Source organism: Macaca mulatta, chromosome 7 (assembly GCF_049350105.2).
Source record: "Macaca mulatta isolate MMU2019108-1 chromosome 7, T2T-MMU8v2.0, whole genome shotgun sequence".
NCBI lineage: Eukaryota > Metazoa > Chordata > Mammalia > Primates > Cercopithecidae > Macaca > Macaca mulatta.
The window spans coordinates 152,529,825-152,549,276 of NC_133412.1; the positions used below are offsets into that span (position 1 = coordinate 152,529,825).

The following is a 19,452-nucleotide window of genomic DNA, read 5'->3' on the forward strand; positions in this document are numbered from 1 at the left end:
TGTTTAGTCTTCTAAACTAAAGACTTTTCTCTCATCAAGAGAAAATAATAATAATAATAATATAATAATTATTATTGATCATTTTTATTTGTCAGATATATTTCTAGACAATTTACATGTATTAACTTTAAACCTGATAACAAACCTATTAGATAGATGGTATAATTACTCCCATTTCACAGATGAAGAAACTAAACTACAAAGAGGCTAAGCTCGAGCTGGGCATGGTGGCTCACACCTGTAATCCCAGCACTTTGAGAGGCCGAGGCAGGTGGATCACGAGGTCAGGAATTCAAGACCAGCCTGGCCAACATGGTGAAACCCTGTCTCTATTAAAAATACAAAAAAAAAATTAGCTGGGCATGGGATTACATTCCTGTAATCCCAGCTGCTCGGGAGGCAGAAGCAGGAGAATTGCTTGAACTGGGACCCGGGAGGCTGAGGTTGCAGTGAGCTGGGATCACGCACTGCACTCCAACCTTGGAGACAGAGCGAGATTCCATCTCAAAACAAAACAAAACAAAAACAAACAAACAAAAAGAGGCTAAGATCTTGGCCACGTTTTCACAGCAGGTAACAAGCAGAATCAGGATTTGAACCTAGGCTGTGGAGCACCAGAGCCTGATCTAAATCTGTATGCACTCTCAAAGTGTCCTCCAGGCAGGTGAGCCCAGTCTGTCTCTCCCAGACTTCAAGACCCTTTGCCATGGTCCCCATACCTATTGCAGTGATTCTGAATAAAGTCTCCTGTACCAAAAAAAAAAAAAAGTATTCTCTAAATCTTTAATATTTTATCCTATAAACAAACAAATGAGATTATTCCTTCTTTTATTGTGATAACATATTATGATAACTCATTTTATTTGATTTCCTAAAACTGGATAGAGATTTCCATGGTGCTGAGGATACAAAGTTTAGACCTTTGATAGCTGATCTAAGCTTAGTGGAGATCTGATATCCAATGTAAGCTTAGTGAAGACAAACAGGTTGTAAATGCCCAAATCTCTCTATGAGAAACTCATTAAGCCCTGCCTTTGAATAAAAGAGAAAAAAAATGTTGCTATATTAAAATAACTTCATTTGGAGTTCAAAGGAAGCTGAATAAGGTTTTCACAGGAAGATTTCATATTTTCTAATCCTTAAAGAAATGTGTATACAATTCATTGCAGTAAATGTCTCAGCTACACTATTCAAACTCAAGAGATTAAAAAAATTTTTTTTCCAACATCCAAACTCCTGATATCCCTATTTCAGCCACAAGGAGGACAAGGGGATAACTATGGGTGTTTATTAGAAGGATAAGTTAAAGAGGCAGAAGCAGTATATACATTCTCTAAACTATAAATTTATACAAGGATGCCATTGTCTTTTTTTAATCAAATACTTGTAGAAGTGATGTCTTAAAAAATTAAGCTTCTCTTTTATACCTCCAAATAGAAAATATAATCAAAATCTGCTTTTATGTAGGATGGCTTTTTTAAATAAATAAGCAGAAGGATGAATTATGTGGCTATAAATAAATCTACTGACATGTAATAAAGTAAAGTTGAACTGTTTTATGGTGTCACTGAAACCCTTAGATGTATTTATAGCCATGTTAACAGTCCCCAGTATTTTTTCAGGACTTTTATTTCATTTCACATTATGAGAGTTTAGTTGTTTGTTTTTCTCTTCCTAAATTGCCTTCTGGAGCCCTTTGTAGAGATAGAAAGTAAGGATCTCTACTCTTCATATTTGGAATAAAAGGGTGTTCGCCTAAAAGCCTAGGGCTCACACAGAAACAGGCGGCTCTGATGCTTTCTGGTCTGCCTGTTTCTGTGCAGTTCGTATGAGATGTGCTTGCGAAGAACAACTTGACAGGTAGCTCCTGCTGGCAGCAAAATGGCAAGTCAGAGTCTATACAAGTGAGGAGAGGCCTGTGCAGAGATAAAATGTACAGTACTGTAGAAAACAAGCAGATGGACAGAGCAACTTTGCATTAGATTCCTGATGCCTGACACATTTAAATACAATCACAAGGCTTATTTTAGAAGCCAAAGAATCTCCAGACTGTCGCATAGCCGAGGCACAGACCAACACAAGACAAAGGGTCTGATGGGTAAAGATGCTCATACCTTACACTGGGACATTCTCTAGCAGGGTGACGACGGGGTGAGGGACATTTAAACAGCAAGAGGAGAAGGTTCATAATACCAATTCTAAAGCCTGAAGTAATCAAGGGGTTTTTAAAAATTGTATTCCATTTAGAAATTTCAGGATCCAAAGGGTATGGTTAGGATTCCGTGGAGGGGGTTATTCAAGTGGAGCTAAGCGTGGTTGTTCCTGTGAAATTATTTATATTTTTCAACTTGAAATCTGGGTGAGCATAGTGTTTCTAAATCTATTTCTCTTCTTTTCTATCTTAAAAGTGGACTCTCGTTTTCATCCTATAGCTGTACACTTGATTCCCAAGTGTTGTCACTCAAGGGACTCACTAGAAAAGACAACTCAAGAGGAAGAGGAGAGCTTTTGATGGTAGAACAAGGGATGACAAATCCTTCAGCTGAAACTCTAGCTACAGGCAGTATTTAGAAAGTATCACTGCAACTAAACATCTTTAAAAATATATTTAATGTGTTTGACTAATGTAAGCTCTAAAAGACCTAGAAAGAATGGGATTCAGAAAAGAAGTCCAAATAGGAACGTGTTAACTAGAGGGAGGGGCAGGAGGGATAAGAAATACATGAAAAAATTAACAGTGGGGTAAATTGAAGAAGGACATTCAGTTTATTAGGATAACTGGGGGTTGTCTCTTTGTAGTGGAAGAAGTAAAATAGACCTGTCTTAAACATTTGTCCTCTGAAGACTCTTCTCAGTTTTTAACTGTGTCCCCAGATGGAATCACCCTTACTGAAATTCATGGTGACTTCTTTTGACATTTTGCAAAAACTAAATAAATAAATTATAAGTATGATAAGTGAAATGAATAGTTCCAGCTGTGATGCACCAGCAGCATTTCCAGATTTTGTACCGCATTAGGGATTTATTTTCCCTTTATTGCCCAGCAGAGAATTAATTGGAAAGTCCATCTAAGCTTCCCACACATCCTCAGAATGAAGTCAAAGCAGTCTCCAATGCTCAGTGCCAATTTAAAAAAAAAAAAAAAAAGGAAAACAGTAAGTGGGTAGGTGGTCGGTTTATCAACCCCGGAAAAGCTTGTCTCTGGGGATTTACATTGCTAAAGAGGGACAAATGCATCAGCAAAATTAATGGCCTAAGGAAAACGTGAGTATGAGATTGGCAATTGATTCACTGAGTTCATTCATTCAGCAAGTATTTACTGAGCTCCTATTATGTGCTACCTATTGTTCCACACACACAGAATACAGGGGAGAAAATGAAAAAGACTCAGCTCTCAGAGAGTTTATGACCATTTTAAGGAGATAACTATGAACAAATATACAGATAAAATAACTTCAGAATTGGAGAGTGCTGTCAAGGAAATAAAAAAAGGTAATGGGAGGGGATGCCTTTCAGGGGTGGTGGTCAACTTTAGATGAGGACCAGAGAGGGTCTCTGAGGAGGTGACATTTGAAATGCACCCATCACATGAAAATCTTGGGGAAAAGCATTCCAGACAGAAGGGGTCAACAATGCTATAAAGGCCTTGGGATGAGAAAAGAACTTCCCATGATCAAAGCAGAAAGACCTGGGGAACTAAAGAGTAGCAAGGAATGGGACATGTGGCAGGAGATGGAGCTGAAGCATTAGGGGTAAGCAGAGTCATCTAGGCCGCTTAAGGCCAAAAGTGCAGTGGAAATCCATCTGGGGACTAAATGAAGGAGTGGTTGACTTGAGGGGAAATTATCATGGATATTTAGGTATTAAGATTTTTTTTTCTGGCTTTTCTAGCATTAATAGCATAAGATCCTAACCATGTACTTAACCTGTACTTCACCATTTTAGAGCTTCAGCTTATTTTTCTAGTTGACAAAGAATATTGCCACTGTTTGTCAGGTGCTGTGCCACATACTGTGTATTTTCTAATTTTAAACCCCAACAAGCTCGAGAGGGAGGCATTTCCCTCATTTTACAGAGGAGGAAACTGAGGTTTCAATGGAATGTCCATAAACCACCCCTTCCCCTTGCTGTGGTGTCACTGAGCACATGCTCCTGGTTTAAGACACTGTGGGTGGGGGCACACCCAAAGGTATGGAAGACCTTGTCAGAGGGCCATTTCCTGGGAGGCTGTGGATCCTGGATCACTCTTACAACTGAGAGCCAGGGCAGTTAGGGTGACTGTGCATCATTTACTATGAGCAGCTTGGAGCTTTTGGAGGATACCAATTTCAGAACCAGAATACCAATTCACTACCATAAATTCTGAAATGGACTTGATGTATGACCTTGAAGGCAAATTATCTATAGGTTTGGTATCTTTGTCTGTTAGAGAGACATAATGCTATTTCCTCAACATCTCCTTGGGGTGTCTCAAGGATGAACAGGGCTGTCTTAATCCTTGTTCTTTATCCTCAGGGGGTTTGAAATGAGAGTGGAGTATATAATAGGTGCTACAAGCTCCTTTTTAAAAAGCCTCCTAAATACAACATATATATATTTTAAGCAGTAAGTATTGTTCACTCACCTCCCCTTCCTCCCTGCAAATGTAATGGGCTTTTTACCCAAGGTGAATGGTAGGAGGGAGTCAAAGCTAGCAAGACCTGTGTGGACAACGACCTAGACTGAGAGGGCAGCCTTGTTGGGTTTGTCCTTCCTGCGCATCAGACATAGTGGAGGGGTGGATGCCACCTGGTCCACAGTGTTACCGTGTCCTGGCAGAGCCTTGGGTCAGTCCCCTCCTGGAGTCACAGATGGCCACGACAGAGGACAGGTGCTACCACTCTGGCTTTCCCCTGTGTGTTCAGGTTTGAGGTAAACACGGTGCTGTCTTTGATGCCCAGCGCCCAGGGGACTTCACCCACCTAGGGCAGCCCTTCTGCAGCCGGTTCCGGACAGGCCAGTCACTTCTCTTTGAGCCAGCCGACGAGGCCCTCTCCCGTTCTCAAGTTTTTTGATCAGGACTACAGGCGCGGACGATAACCTCTGGATTTTGAATCCCAATAGTGTCCTCTCCATCACCGGGGGTGGCAGCCACCTTCCGGAAGGGCTGCCAACCACGGAGCCCTTCACCCTTTGGAGTACCCGGGCCACCACTCCACCTTCACTTTTGGGAGTCCGGGCTCAGATTCCCATCATTCGCCCTGCGGGTAGGGCCCTGGGCATCTTAACCCCGGGAGACACACGCGCCTGGAGAGTGGCCGCCCAAGCCACCGCCAGGCGGGGAGGAGCGCGCGTGCTGCAAGCAGCTCCAGCGCTCGCGCTGACTCAAGGGGTTTATTTTTATTTCCATTTGGAGCTACTTCGGCCTTAGCCACCGCCCTTAGTTTTCCTCCCAAATTGCGAAAAGGTGCCTTCATGGCCCGAGTTTGGTTACACGCGCCTGGGAGAGGAGCAGGGGAAGGGTGATAAGGTGCAGTGTCGGTCTGTCGGTGTTACACACGCGCGCACACACGGCGGGGCGGGAGCCGAGGGAGCGAGAGGAGTGCGGGCGGCGTGTGCTGGAGGCTCGCGCGGGTGTATACGAGCCTGTGCTTGAATGGGGAGGGCCGGGATTCCGGGTCGCTCTGGCCCCTCCTTCCTCCGGAGCCAGCCAGTCCCTCGGCAGAGCGCTGGGGCTGCACTGATTTGCTCTCGGGAGTGTGCTATTTGCATATGACTTGCCCATTTGTGAATTTGGCTCCCCAACTCCTCGCTTCACTTCACCTGTGCCTCCCTGGTCCGCGCACTTCGCAGGCGCCCGCCAGCCTCTCTGCCGCCTCTGCCGCCTGCCGGGGACCTCCTCTTGCGCTCTCGCTGATTTCGCCCACCCACCTCCCTCCACCCCGTGCCACGTTGGTTTGGGTGGCTGCTCCGCACCGGGTTCCTCCTCCTCTCCTCTTTCCCTCCAGTCCTTCTTGTTCTCTTCCTCTGGCTGCGGTGGCTGCTGCTGCTGCTGCCTTTCATCCAGTTGGGAAACCCAGGAAGCCGGCGGCTGCTCCGTGGCGCTAGTTCAGCACGTGCAGGGTTAAAAGCCTCGCGCCCTTCCCCGGAGACTCCCAGGAACACCCGAGGAACTCTTCCACCTGCAGCCCCCTTTTGCCTGGCAGTTCTGCATTGCATCTCATGGAAGTGGAAACAGGAAAATAAAAATGTTCAAACTCCTTGGATGTTGGGATAAACTCACCTGAACCCACTTGGGGTTCGGGCTGCCTCCTTCTCTTCCTTCATTACCACCTTTCCTGTGTGGCTCCCAGGAGTGTGCAGTTAAGTCATCAGACTCGCGGTGCCTAGAAATCCGGAGGAAGCCGCGCCGGTCTTCCCCTGACATGCGTGGCATGCCAGGGCTCCCTAGGAGGTTTGCTATACCTGGGAGGACTCTGGCATCCTAAATTTCAGCCCCGGGAAAGAGAAGGGGCTTTGCCTTTTATCTTTTTTTTTTTTTTTTCTTTAAGTAGTATTTTTTTTTTTTTCTAACATCATTGTCTTGAAAGCGCATATTGCTTCCCTCTTCCCCAAATTCTGGCAACTCTTCCTCCTGCTATGATGGGCCCTTGGGCATCATGAACTTCATTACTCTTCACTGGCTGGAATTCAAACTGCCCATCTGTAGTGGTCCCGTGCGTTGACCATGCACCTGAGAATCCACGCGAGACGGAGCCCTCCTCGCCGGCCGGCCTGGACGCTTGGGATCTGGTCCCTGTTCTGGGGATGTATCGTCAGTTCTGTATGGAGTTCTTCTAATGTAGCTTCCTCCTCCTCCACCTCATCCTCGCCGGGGTCTCACTCTCAGCACGAGCACCATTTCCATGGCAGCAAGCATCACTCAGTGCCTATTTCTATCTATCGCTCCCCTGTTTCTCTTCGAGGAGGGCACGGTAGGTCTCTCTGCTCTTTATCCTTCTAATGGGGCATAGCAATTCCTTAACCCACTCGCCTTGCAGGTAGTGTCAAAGGTGGGAAGAGACTTAAAAAAAAAAAAGAATTTAAAATGATGAAAAGCATGGTATGTCCATGAGGGAAGCAAATTTCTACTTTCTCATAAAGGTTAGTGTTTTCTGCCCCTAGCCCCCGACCCCCACCTCCACTTTTCTCTAAAGGCTTCTTTTCTCCTTCGCTCCCTCATTCATAGATGCACAGACACCACACTCTCTTTGAAACCTTCTACTCTCTCCACCCCTACAGAGACAGGCAACTTACCAGGTGAGTCCCAATGCTGTACTTGGAGAAATATTCGTTCACCTTGCTTTCACCCTTCTTTGCTGTGGGCTTGCTTGGGAACTAGTGGGGGTGGAGTGGGAACAGCTGACAACAGGAATCAGGTTTTCAGCCTGAAGTTGATTGAACTGTTATAAAGTAGCCTGTGTGGTAATGGTCAGGGAAAAGTAGCTGAATATAAGAAGGCAGAAAATATAATTAACAACCCGTGGCCATTTGTGTTGATTTTGGCAGGTTTATGTTTGTCCACATGTCTAGTGGAAAAAGCAACTATCTCTAAAACTACACATCTAATATTGCTGTCAGTGAGGAAGCAATATGTAAGATAAGGCTAAGTTCATTTATAATTTACCCAAGTGTAAACGATAGTAACTTCAATTCCCCGTGTATGCAAATGTTATTTCATTTTTAGGTAGCAGAGATGGGCTTGTTCACACAATACAGGTATGATGTGTTTTACTCCAAACAACCCTCCTTACATAGCTATTGAAGGAAGAGATCTATGGCTCTGAAAATGATACTCAGCTCTTAGCCGGCTGCCTCTAAAAGGGCGATGTCTGCAGCTAAGGTAAGAGCTTGCTGTAGTAAACCCTTCTAAAGAAAGGAGCTTCTTTATTTGTTTACTATGCACTCCACTCTGATGGTAAGGAGAGTAGGACACACACAAACGCAGACTGGCTGCAGGAGCAGCCCTCCAGGGAACAGGAGCGTGAACCATACTAGGGGGTTCCTGCCCTTGTATTTTGAAGACTGATAACATCCAGACCCTATTCGGAAAGTTGATTCTTCCTGCTGCCTCCTAGCCCTGGGCTTCCGCTCTGTGCTGTCTGTAGTGTAAGTGGAAGCACATTGAGAAAATGCCAGCACATACTCTGGCTCCTTTTGACTCTGTCTTCAAATTTTATTTGATGGAGTTGTCAAGCAGCTCGCAGCTTGTAAGGTTGGTGGAGGGGGATGGTGAAAATAAGGGATTGCTTGATTTTGGTCTGGTGGCTCTTTTCTCTGTGACTCCTGCTGGGTCTGGTGTTGGCTCCCTTAAAAAAGAAAGAAGCAAACAAACCTAGGAGAGAAAAGAGCCACAACCACCAAAAAAGCAATTTCATTGACATGGAAACTTAGCTCCTAAGGGGGAGAGGGACTGGGGGGAGTGGGTAAGACAGAAAAAAAAAAAAAAGGGAGTGGAGATAGGGGAAGGCAGACAGACTATTACTAATAGCCATAATTAAACACGGAAATGCTCAGAGATAATTAGCTAAATTTTGCTAATTATTGTAAATGATCAGCAGGGAGAGGAAGATTATGCATCAGAGGTTATGGATGGCAGGGTCTTGATGTCTTTTGTTCGGGATGTAAACAGTTACAGCAGGTACTAGTAAGTGATGGAATTTGCAGAGCAGTACTTCCCTAGGGTCCCTAAGTCAGAGTCAGTCTCTCTCTCTCTCTCTCTCTCTCTCTCTCTCTCTCTCTCTCTCTCTCATAAAGGGGTTGAGACTTGCACAGGTTACACATGACCCTTTATTTAGTTTATTTCTTCAGGATCGGTTGCTCAGTCCCTCAGTCTCCTTTAAATCTTTTTGACTGGTCCCCAGTCTGGTTTCTCATTAACCTACATCTGATAAGATTCAGTGTGATGGAAAATAAGAAGAAAGTAAGTAAATGGCTAGAGACCTCAGAAAAGGCCCTCAGACCCACCAGAGCTGTAGAGTACAGTGAACTCCAGGGTCTGGCATGGCTGAGATAAGAAAGCTAATGAATTCAACTCTTCAGAATCCTCTTTCAATCCTGAAGTCCCAACTCATTGATTTGGGGCTTGGAGAGTGAATGCGTCTGTATTAAGTAGACTCCTTGCATATTAAATTGGTGTTTTTGAGCATAAAATCAAGAGAAGCAGCAATCAACAAAATATCCCTACTTCTGGCTCCCATTCTGCACCCAAGCTGTGACCCTTTGCAGCTCTAACTAAAAGGACCAGAAGACCCCACAGAGCTTTGCTAATGCACTTCTCATTCTTACTTGGTGTAAACTTGCTTTTTCCTAGTCCAAGACAAAGACCTAGCGAACAGCAATTGTTTTAAAAAATAATTTGGGTGGAGGTGGTAGGAGGCATGGCACCAAGAGACTGATGGTTGTTACTGATGATTTACTGCCAGTCTTATTCCAGAGTTAAAGGCAGCACTCTCTATTGTCTGTGAAGAAGTAAATGCCCTTGATTTTGGTATGAAACACAGCTAGAGCCTTGAGTCCCAGAATCTTCTTTGGACTTAAGAGATTGTTGGTTTTTTAACTACACTTGCTCTCCTCTTGCCCATTTCCTGAGAACCGAAAGTCCTCAAAGCTGCTGTTCCTCAGTTGGTGCTCCAACCCCTTTTCCCCACTATCCAGCCCTATAGAGGGATTCGTGCTAAGACAGATGGAAGAAACAGAAATCCTCCAAATAGCTGATATTTTACCTACGCTTTTGCCTGTGCTTGGTTCCAATTTACTTAAAGCCTTTATCCCGGGACAGCCTAGAGGATGCTGGGATTCTTTGTGAATTAGGGAGACTAAGGCCACACTTATCTGGGGTGCTGCAAAGTGTCTCACATTAGGATTGTGTTTCAGGATGGGATTAACCCTCTTCTTAATGGGAATCTAGTAGGCCCTTCCCCATTCTCTTAGAGTCCTCACCCCATGTTCATGCTCTCTTCTGTTCACCATTCAGTCAATACTCATTGAGCACGTACTCTGCACCAGGCTGTGTGCTACTGCTGAAGATACAGAACCAAATAAGACATTGTGGTGTTCAGCTAGGAATAATTGCAAAAGCATGTGTATATATATATATATATATATATATATATATATATGCTTCCATATTTTAAAAAGTGCAAGGAGTGGGTGGAGATCCAAATACCAAGCCAAATTAATATAAAATCAAAATATCCTTTATAAAATAAAGGTTTACATTATCCTGTTATTTAAAATATCCCTCCAGGTTCCTTTTCATCTTTGGCTTTATTTCCATATGTAAATATCATTTTTTTAAATCAAAGTGCAAGGTAGTTTAGTGATTACAGATATATAAATAGTAAAATATATTTGTTTACCAAACTTTAATTACATAAGTGACTTTTGTATATTTTTTTCCTTCTTTTTTCCCTCTCTCTCACCTTTAAGAAATCCAATGTGGCTGGGCACGGTGGCTCACACCTGTAATCCCAGCACTTTGGGAGGCCGAGGTGGGGGCATCACCTGAGGTCAAGAATTCGAGACCTGCCTGGCCAAGGTGGGAAAACCCTGTCTCTGCTAAAAAACAGAAAACAAACAAACAAACAAAACCTCCAATGTATGTCTGCCTAAAAAATGCTTCAGTATTTGTAGTTTAAAGGCAGATTTCTCTAAGAATTCAAGGTTTTGTATGTACCTTAAATGTTATCCTCTACAAAACAGCAGAGTTTCCTGCCTCTGTAGACATTTGTGGGGACTAGTTGAGGACATAGAACTCTTGGAAAGCTCAGTTTTAAAAGGGAACACACCACGATATATTTGCAGGAAGAACTCTTGCTCAGAAACCAGGGTGTGTGAAAAGGAGGGGGTATAAAAGTCCTATTCAAACCATCTTAGCAGAAGTGGTGGTGGTGGGCCCACTTGTGACACATGATCCTGGAGTCTTTCTTGGGCTCATTCCTTATCCCAGGGATCCACCCCCAAAGTTTTTTCAGCCTTGGGGGCTTGTTTTGCTTTGATCTATTGAGTGCCTTCTTCTGCTCAGCCAGCTGCTTTCTAACCACTTTACGCCTTCCTTCTTGAGATTCGGGGAGTTGAATAATTCATAGTGTTGGTTGACAGATCAAATGATAAGATTTATATATCTTTGGCCTTGGTGATGAATTAATTAAATTGTTTTCTCCTTCTTTGGCTCCTCTAGATGCATTGTTTTTCTTCTCTAAAATTCACTGGCAAGTGGTGGGTCTGGAGATTAATTTGTTCTTGAGAGACCACCATGAGATGATTATAATATCCTCGTGTAAATTTATTCAGGACTTTCAACGTGGATCACTGGGTGGTGTGGAGTAGGGGCAGCTATATCATAGAGAGGAGAGATAAGATATCAGAACAAAAAACAAGACACACACACAAAAATCTTGCCCATATTGGCTGCGGGACAAAATTTTACAGTAAGAACTTGATTCCTTTCGCCTCAGATTTTGAATCTAAAAAAGGAGTGTATTTCATTTTACATTTTAGTAAATGAATTTATCAGCCCTGAAGAAGTTTGCTTTACTAGAACTCTGGGTGATCAGGGAGGGAGGCAAATCTCTGAAGATTAATCTTGAACTTATTCATACTTTCCTCCTGATATTAGTTTGCTAGGGCTGCCTAAAGTGCTAAAGTGCTATAGACTGGGTGGTTTAAACAACAGAAATTTGTTTGCTCAAGGCTCTGGAAAGTAAAGGTCTGAGATCAAGGTGTCAGCAGGTTTAGTTCATTCTGACATCTCTCTCCTTGACTTACAGATGGCCATTTTCTCACTGTGTCCTCACAGGGTCTCGCCTTGATCTACATGCATGCATCCCTGGTGTCTCTTTGTGTGTCCAAATTCTCCCTTCTTTTAAGCACATCCATGGGTTGGATCGGGATCCACCCTAAAAGCCTCATTTTAACTTAATCATCTCTTTAAATGCCCTGTCCTTAAATACACTCACAATCTGAGGTACCAGGAATAAAGCTTTGACATATGAATTTTGAAGAGGCACAGTTCAGCCGCTGATGCTCTTTCTCCTCACCGCCCCCCTGCCCACCCACCAAGTTATTGGGAAAGAAGTAAAGCTGTACTGTTTAGTGAATCCCCATTGGACTTAAACTTTCACAGCAGAAAAATAAAACTTCAGTGACGATGGTTGCAATTTACAAAATTCATAAGATAGTGACCTAAGTGGTAATGCTGTGTTTACATATATGGGGAAAACAACAGCTATTGGTTCAGTGAAAACATGTTTGCTTTCTTCTCAATTTATCTTCTGTGACTGAGTCCAGATCTTTATTTGCACGTAGACTGATTCTGTCTGACTGCAGACACATGCTCTAATGTCCACATATTAATGCTTTCTTTACCTAGACCTGCTGCCTTTCTGAGCCAGACCCTCCACCCCTGCCGTTGACTCCTTTATGAACTACAGTTGCTCACTCTTTGCCTTTCCTGAGACACAAATTACCAACTACTTTCACTTCTCAGCCTTTTGTGAATAAAATTAAAAATATAGGTTAACTAAGTATACATTTCTCATTTTTCAATTTTCAAATTTCTCAATTGAAAAATATGTTACTTAAATAGGCATCAATTTCATTATTTTTCTCTTCAATTTTATTTTTTGAAAGTTCATCTGAAAATACAAATATGAGGTAAATTGTTATTTTATGACATGGTTATGAACCTTGGTGAGATGATTGAGAGACCATGTAATGTATAAAGCTCTGGTTGTTCTAAATCCTAAGCAAAGCATTCAATCTTTGGGGAAAGCGAATACCTTTCTTTGTCTGTTTGTTTCTGTGCTCAAAATGTGTACTCCTGATAATAATAGGTAAATAATAATGGTGCTGTAGTGGACAGGGTCGTGTTAGGTGAGGTGGGAACAACTATGGTTTGAGGAAATAGCCTTCAACCTTTGGTTCTAAGAAACTTTGTCTCTAAGAAACTAAGTCACTAAGAAACTTTGTGAACCTGCCATCCTGGCTAACACGTTGAAACCCCGTTTCTACTAAAAAATACAAAAAACTAGCCAGGCAAGGTGGTGGGCACCTGTAGTCTCAGCTACTCGGGAGGCTGAGGCAGGAGAATGGCATGAACCCGGGAGGTGGAGCTTGCAGTAAGCTGAGATCGGGCCACTGCACTCCAACCTGTGTGACAGAGCGAGACTCCGTCTCAAAAAAAAAAAAAAAAAAAAAAAAAAACTTTGTGAACCTGAATAAGTCACCTGGCTTCACTGAGACTCAATTTCTTCACCTTTAAATTGAGCAATAATAATAGTTAACCATACTTATATCACAGAAATTGTATGCGAGATTAGACAAGTTGTGCTCTGTACATTGTAAACCAATGTGTCCAGGTTAAATATTTTATGAGACATATTTTCATGATAAGGCTGCCCTCTTTGAATTCCTTGTACAGAGACAAACTTCAATGTTGATCATTTGCTGGCTGGTAGATTGTGTTTAAAGAATATGCATCTGGGCCGGGCACGGTGGCTCAAGCCTGTAATCCCAGCACTTTGGGAGGCCGAGACAGGCAGATCACGAGGTCAGGAGATCGAGACCATCCTGGCTAACACGTTGAAACCCGTCTCTACTAAAAAATACAAAAAGCTAGGTGGGCGAGGTGGTGGGCGCCTGTAGTCCCAGCTACTCAGGAGGCTGAGGCAGGAGAACGGCATAAACCCGGGAGGCGGAGCTTGCAGTGAGCTGAGATTCGGCCACTGCACTCCAGCCTGGGCGACAGAGCGAGACTCCGCCTCAGAAAAAAAAAAAAAAAAAAAAGAATATACATCTGCTGTTTCTCCTCATTTTCCTATCAATACACACACTTTTTTGCCTCCAAGAAATTACTTCATTTACATAGTACTCTGAGTAAATGTAAATGAGAAAACCTTTACTGTATTTTCATATTTATGGCACTAGAACACAGCATGGGACAAAAGTCAGCTTGTGACTTTTGGTAATGGTCTGCTTAGGTAGAAAGTCATGCCAAGCAAATTTTAGCATGGACCAACATATTACAGTAAATCATTTAGAAGCTCTGCGATTTAGTAAAGTGAAAAGAGAGGACTCCAAGAAATACTCTGACATCATTTTGGAAAGTCAGAATTGGATCCCATTTGTAGTAAACCTGTGCAGAATTCAAACATGCCGACATGATTCTCAGTGTCTATCATAAACTAAGATTTTTAATCTGGTTTGTACTAGGAAGAAGCAGGCGTTTTTAGGGACAACTATCTTCAGATCTGGAAGTGGAGAACATCTTTTAATGCAATGTCTTAGGCTTACTAGGGTTCAAAGTTTGTAGAGCAGATAGGAGCACATTCTTATGCCAGAACTCTTAGAATTGACTTTGTGAAGCCTGAATTTAAAACAGAATTCTTACTGAGAGGACATGGTGCTGATACATAGATTTTTTTTTCCCCCCAGTTTTCTCCCTGGCCACCTCTTTAACTTTGGATTATAACATTTTATTGTTTAATTATATGAATCTTTTAACTTTTAAACATTCTGTGTGATATCTTGGTTTCCTAACCTATATTCTTTGCTTTACCTGTAGTTTTCTGCATGGCATGTAGTATGAAAGCACCTTAATGCCATAGCTAGGGAAAACTTTCCTTTTCATTTCTTCCTCATTTGTACAATGAGAGAGTTGAGTGAGATGATCTCTCCAAATGTTTTCCAGCACGAGAACTGCATGAGTCTCTGATTTGTATGTCTTTAAAGACACCACTGTGCATCTCAAACCTATCTGAGTTCTACAAGTCTGCCAGTATTTTATAGGTCTATTTTCTTGACTATCATAATAACTTATGCCAAAGCCATGAGCCAGATTTTCTCTTTTCCCCTCAGACAGAAGCAGCATAATGTACCAGAGTGGCACACTGTGATGTTATAAAGCCCACAATCCAACTTCAGTGCAGTCATGCTGAGATGGGAAGAATGCAGCTTTCATTTAAACACACCTTAATAATACTAGAAAGGAGCTATATGTTATGTTTAAAATGTTCTGCTGTGTTTAGCCATATCAGAGCAGGGGGCAGACTAGCAACTGGGTTTATAAAGAGGAAATGGTGTATTTCTACTTACAGTTAGGATTTTGAGAGAGACTTGCTTTAATTATACACCAACACATGAATTATACACCCACTGTGTACAGGTAGTCTTCCAAATGCTTTACATATATGACTTCATTTAGTCCTCGCTAGCCTTTGAACCTAATAAAGTGCCTATTTTATAATTAAAAACACTGAGACTCAGAGAGGTTTAGTGGCTTGATTAATATGGTGTTAAAGCCAGGATTCAAACCTGGTTGTGACCACAAAACTCTTGGTCTTTCTGCTGTACCACACAGTCTGTCAACTCAAGAAACAGACTACACAAACACATCAAGCTCTTTTGTCAGAAATAAAGTGCACAGATTAATGAAGCACTTTGATTAATGCGGCTAACACACCTTTCCAAAGTGTCTACAAGACTGTCCAATGCAACCCATTTCAACCCAAGGAGAGAGCAATTAAAAGGAGCAGACTGACGAAACATTCATAACTGATATGTGTGTTTTTTTGAATGAATGAATGAATGATTGAGTGAGGTTCGACATGATCAAATCTCATGCATTAGGAAAGGAGGGATGCTAGTTTATAATAGAAGCAAAGGCATGGGAAGTTACGCACCCTTCAAAAGCACATCAATGGGCTCATAGAACTTAGAGATACGAGAGAGCTTAATGTTCCAGGTAGGCAGGGTGAGGACTCAACTAAGAGCATCCAGTTAGTGTCAGGACTGGTCAGGAGCACAGATGTTATCACTCTGAGTCCATTGCCCTTTCTTTCTTCTGCTTCTCAGTCCTTCAAGACACTTTCTTAAATTACAAACTTGCTCCCCGTCTCTCTTTCTTCAGAGCAGTCTCTTCTTATCCAGATTATGTCTTCAGGCATGTATTCTGCCAGTGTTGGACTTTTCAGGCCTTCCATTAACATTAATTATTGGCTGGGCACAGTGGCTGACACCTGTAATCCCAGCACTTTGGGAGGCCAAGGCGGCTGGATCGCCTGAGGTCAGGAGTTTGAGACCAGCCTGGCCAATGTGGTGAAACCTCATCTCTACTAAAAATAAAAAAAAAATTAGCTGGGCATGGTGGCACATGCCTGTAATTCCAGCTACTCAGGATGCTGAGGCAGGAGAATTGCTTGAACCTGGGAGGCGGAGGTTGCAGTGAGCCAAGATCGCGCCATTTGCACTCCAGCCTGGGTGATGAGAGAAAAACTCCATCTCAAAGAAAAAAAAAATTGTAAGAATCCTTCTAATAGGTGCCTGGCTTTGTGTGCCAAGGTAGGGTTTCTTGGGGTGTTCTGAAGACTTCCTTTGTATAGGAGACCTCAGTGTGAAAGAGTACTCAGATTCAGGGTTCTGTGAAAGGAGACACTTCCTGTCCTAGTTGAATGTCACTTGCCAGAAAGCAGGAAAGAAATGACCTGTCTGCTCACCTGTTGCTGTTCCTCATCTGGAAGTTGTGACCAGGATCTTGTTTGAAGACCTGTCCACAGCCCCAGTCCTGACCTCTTGCTTACCAGCTATTGAGTGGCTATGAAAACATAAAGCCCCTGGAAACCAGCAAGCCACATTTTCCGAGATACTATCCTGCCCTTCCTTTTTTATTGTTTTGAAATATTCCTCTCACCCCCCACGTTAAAACATAACCATGTATATTCACTCCTGAGTGACTTCCCCCCAAACTATGAATTTCAACTATTTCCGAGGCAGTCGTTCAGAATTTGAATATAATTACACTCTTTGGGTGAAAATTGTGGTTTTTGCTACATAAGAAACTAATGGAAATGATCTGCCTGTTCCTGTAGTTTACAGATTATATGCTTCAGAACTGACGATATATATTTAGGCTGCTTTTCTGTGTGGCACATTTAAATGAAAATGAACTCGGGGTGAGCCACCATGGTTGCTAGGCAGTAGAGCGGGTTGATAGAGCACGATATTAAACTGAACCCATGTTGGTGTTTTACTTAACATCTATTTGCTTTGCACCTTTGTCATTTGTGGTGTCATAGAAGGGAAAGGAGGAGGAGACAGGCAGAGTCTGGTTATCTGCAGAGACTCAAACAAGTAGGAGAAATAATCACCCCAAACACCAAAGTGACATGAACGTTTTCAAAAATTTGACGTCACAGCACAGTCAACTCATTTAACGAAGAACATGCAAAACCTGAAGAAATGCATAAGCATAGCAGACATATTCAGGGATGTAGTAGAAAGAGGAACTAAAGAGATTCCCCAGGATGGATTTTGCTTTGGTGGTTCCAGAAAAAAAAAAAAAAAAAACCATCATGCTCATTGAAAATTTTAAACATGCGTCTATGGGTCATTTAATTTCCTGGCCTGAAATCCCAGATTTATCATCAGCAAGTGGTGACAGGCAGCAAAAGCATTGTGGCTTCTTTACAATTGATAACTAATAGAGGAACTCAAATTTTCTTTGAAACCCTGATTTTCATAAAAGCTGAAAGTCTCTTATGAGAAAACAACTGGATCACAGATAAAGCAAAACTTCTTCAGACCCTTCGGGTCCATTCTAGCCATGTTCTGGTACATTTAAAAGTTTGAAAAGATGATTAAAGGGTTAAAGCTCAGCTGTCGGGAGAATTTGGTCTCATGAATAATTTGGGCAGAGAGAGGAGCCCGTGATTTGGATAGCCAGTTTTATTGTTTATATTTTCCAGGAGCCAATTATTATATATCTTTTTTCATGAATCAATATCTCTGCATAATGGAATGGGCACCTTTGAATGTTCTCTTTTGTTAAAACAAACTTAGAGTAATTCAACACAAGATAGAAAACCTCTATTTTCATAAGAATGACAATAACATCTTCTTGTTTTTCTTATAGCAATTGATCACTTTTTATTATACCTGACATTTTTGCCTTTTAATATGCCTGACATTTCTCTAAATGTTATAGTTCATTTAATTTGCCCGTGAAGTAGGTAGAGTTGTTTTCCTATGTTTAAGGTTTTACTTATTTATTTTAGCAGAGATAGGGTCTTGTGGTATTGTCCAGACTAGTCTCAAACTCTTGGGCTCAAGTGATCCTCCCACCTTGGCCTCTCAAAGTGCTGGGATTACCAGCATGGCCACCATGCCCAGCCTGTTTTCCCATTTTAAAGACGCAGACTCGGAGATATGGAAAGTTTGAGTCAGTTGCCTAAGGTCTTACAGGTAATATAAGGCACAACCAGGTTGGGTATTTAAGCAGTTTGAACCTGCCCTGTGCTCTTAAGATTTCAGTATTTATGAAATATTACCTGAATGGTGGGAAAAAATTTCAAAGTGGTATTCTTAAATGGAATACTGGGACATTTTTAAAGGGACTTCTTAGGGTCTACCTAGATACAGGATAAATTATGAAGTCTCTGAATGTTTTCTAAACTAACCGCTAACAGTAAAGACTTACCTCGTGTCATGTATTCTAACAAATACTTTAGCTTACTGCATTTAATCTTTACTGACCATCCTTCAAGGTAGGCAATATTGTTATCGTGAATTTATAGGAACAGAAACTGAGCCCCAGAGGGTTAAGCAACTCACTCAAGTTCTTCCACTTACTAAGCAGTTAGCCCATAGCATCTGTTGAACTCTTAGGTCAGGTAATCTGTGCAAATGTAGAACTGTTTCCGGATACTGAAAGCAACTAATCAGAACGCTTCCCTAGCTTTACAAATTCTATTACATTACAGGAGAGGCTTTTCAAAACACCCTTTGGAAACTCACCCCAGTTCCAGAATCTGCTGGCAATGAATGGTTACATCTTCAATCAAGGACCCAAAAGTGAGGAATCCCCTCTCCTTTGACATGGAAGCCCGTTGATGCCTCATTCTCCTCATGTTTAATTTACTCTAAGAATCTGTTTTTTCAGGAAGTTTCTTTTCCAGTAATTATGATAGGCATTCTCCCCAACTTACGATTTTAGGCAAGCAACCAAACTTTCCTGATTTTAATTCTCTCACCTGAAAGAAAGGGAATTGTGGGTAATGGTTGTGTGGTGGCCTGCCAGCTTTGCCTTCACAAGTGTGGCATTCATCTTTCATTAATGCCAAAAGGCAAAATTCCAATGATTTATAAAATACTTCCCCAGCCTTATCAGATCTTATTAGGTCACCTTGAATCTACTTTTACTCTTGGCCCTTAGTACATATGGTAATAGTTCTTTAAATATGAGGGTGAAACTAATGAATATGTCAAGCGGGGCAGTGGGTTTCCAACTTCAGTGAATATGTGTGTGTTTGCTTGCACACATAGGTAAATGTGTCAGCCAGATTAAACGAGGTAACAGAAAACCTTCATAGCAGGCCAATTAGTTCCTAGCCTAAAATGTAAAGATCAGACATGAGAACTAAGTCTGCCATGCATTAC

General features: G+C 42.1%; 1 protein-coding gene across 6 annotated transcripts in view; it reads left to right on the forward strand.

Moving 5' to 3' along the window:
* Positions 1–5,790: 5,790 nt before the first annotated feature.
* The window catches only part of LOC144329353 (neurexin-3-beta), a 584,055-nt gene continuing 570,393 nt past the window's right edge, over positions 5,791–19,452 (forward strand). For all 6 annotated transcript variants that reach the window (XM_028852079.2, XM_077941566.1, XM_015144215.3 and 3 more), the window contains exon 1: positions 5,791–6,953. In XM_028852079.2, coding sequence (XP_028707912.1) covers positions 6,707–6,953 — 247 coding nt within the window. In that variant the 5' untranslated portion in view covers positions 5,791–6,706. The remainder of the gene's footprint in view (positions 6,954–19,452) is intronic.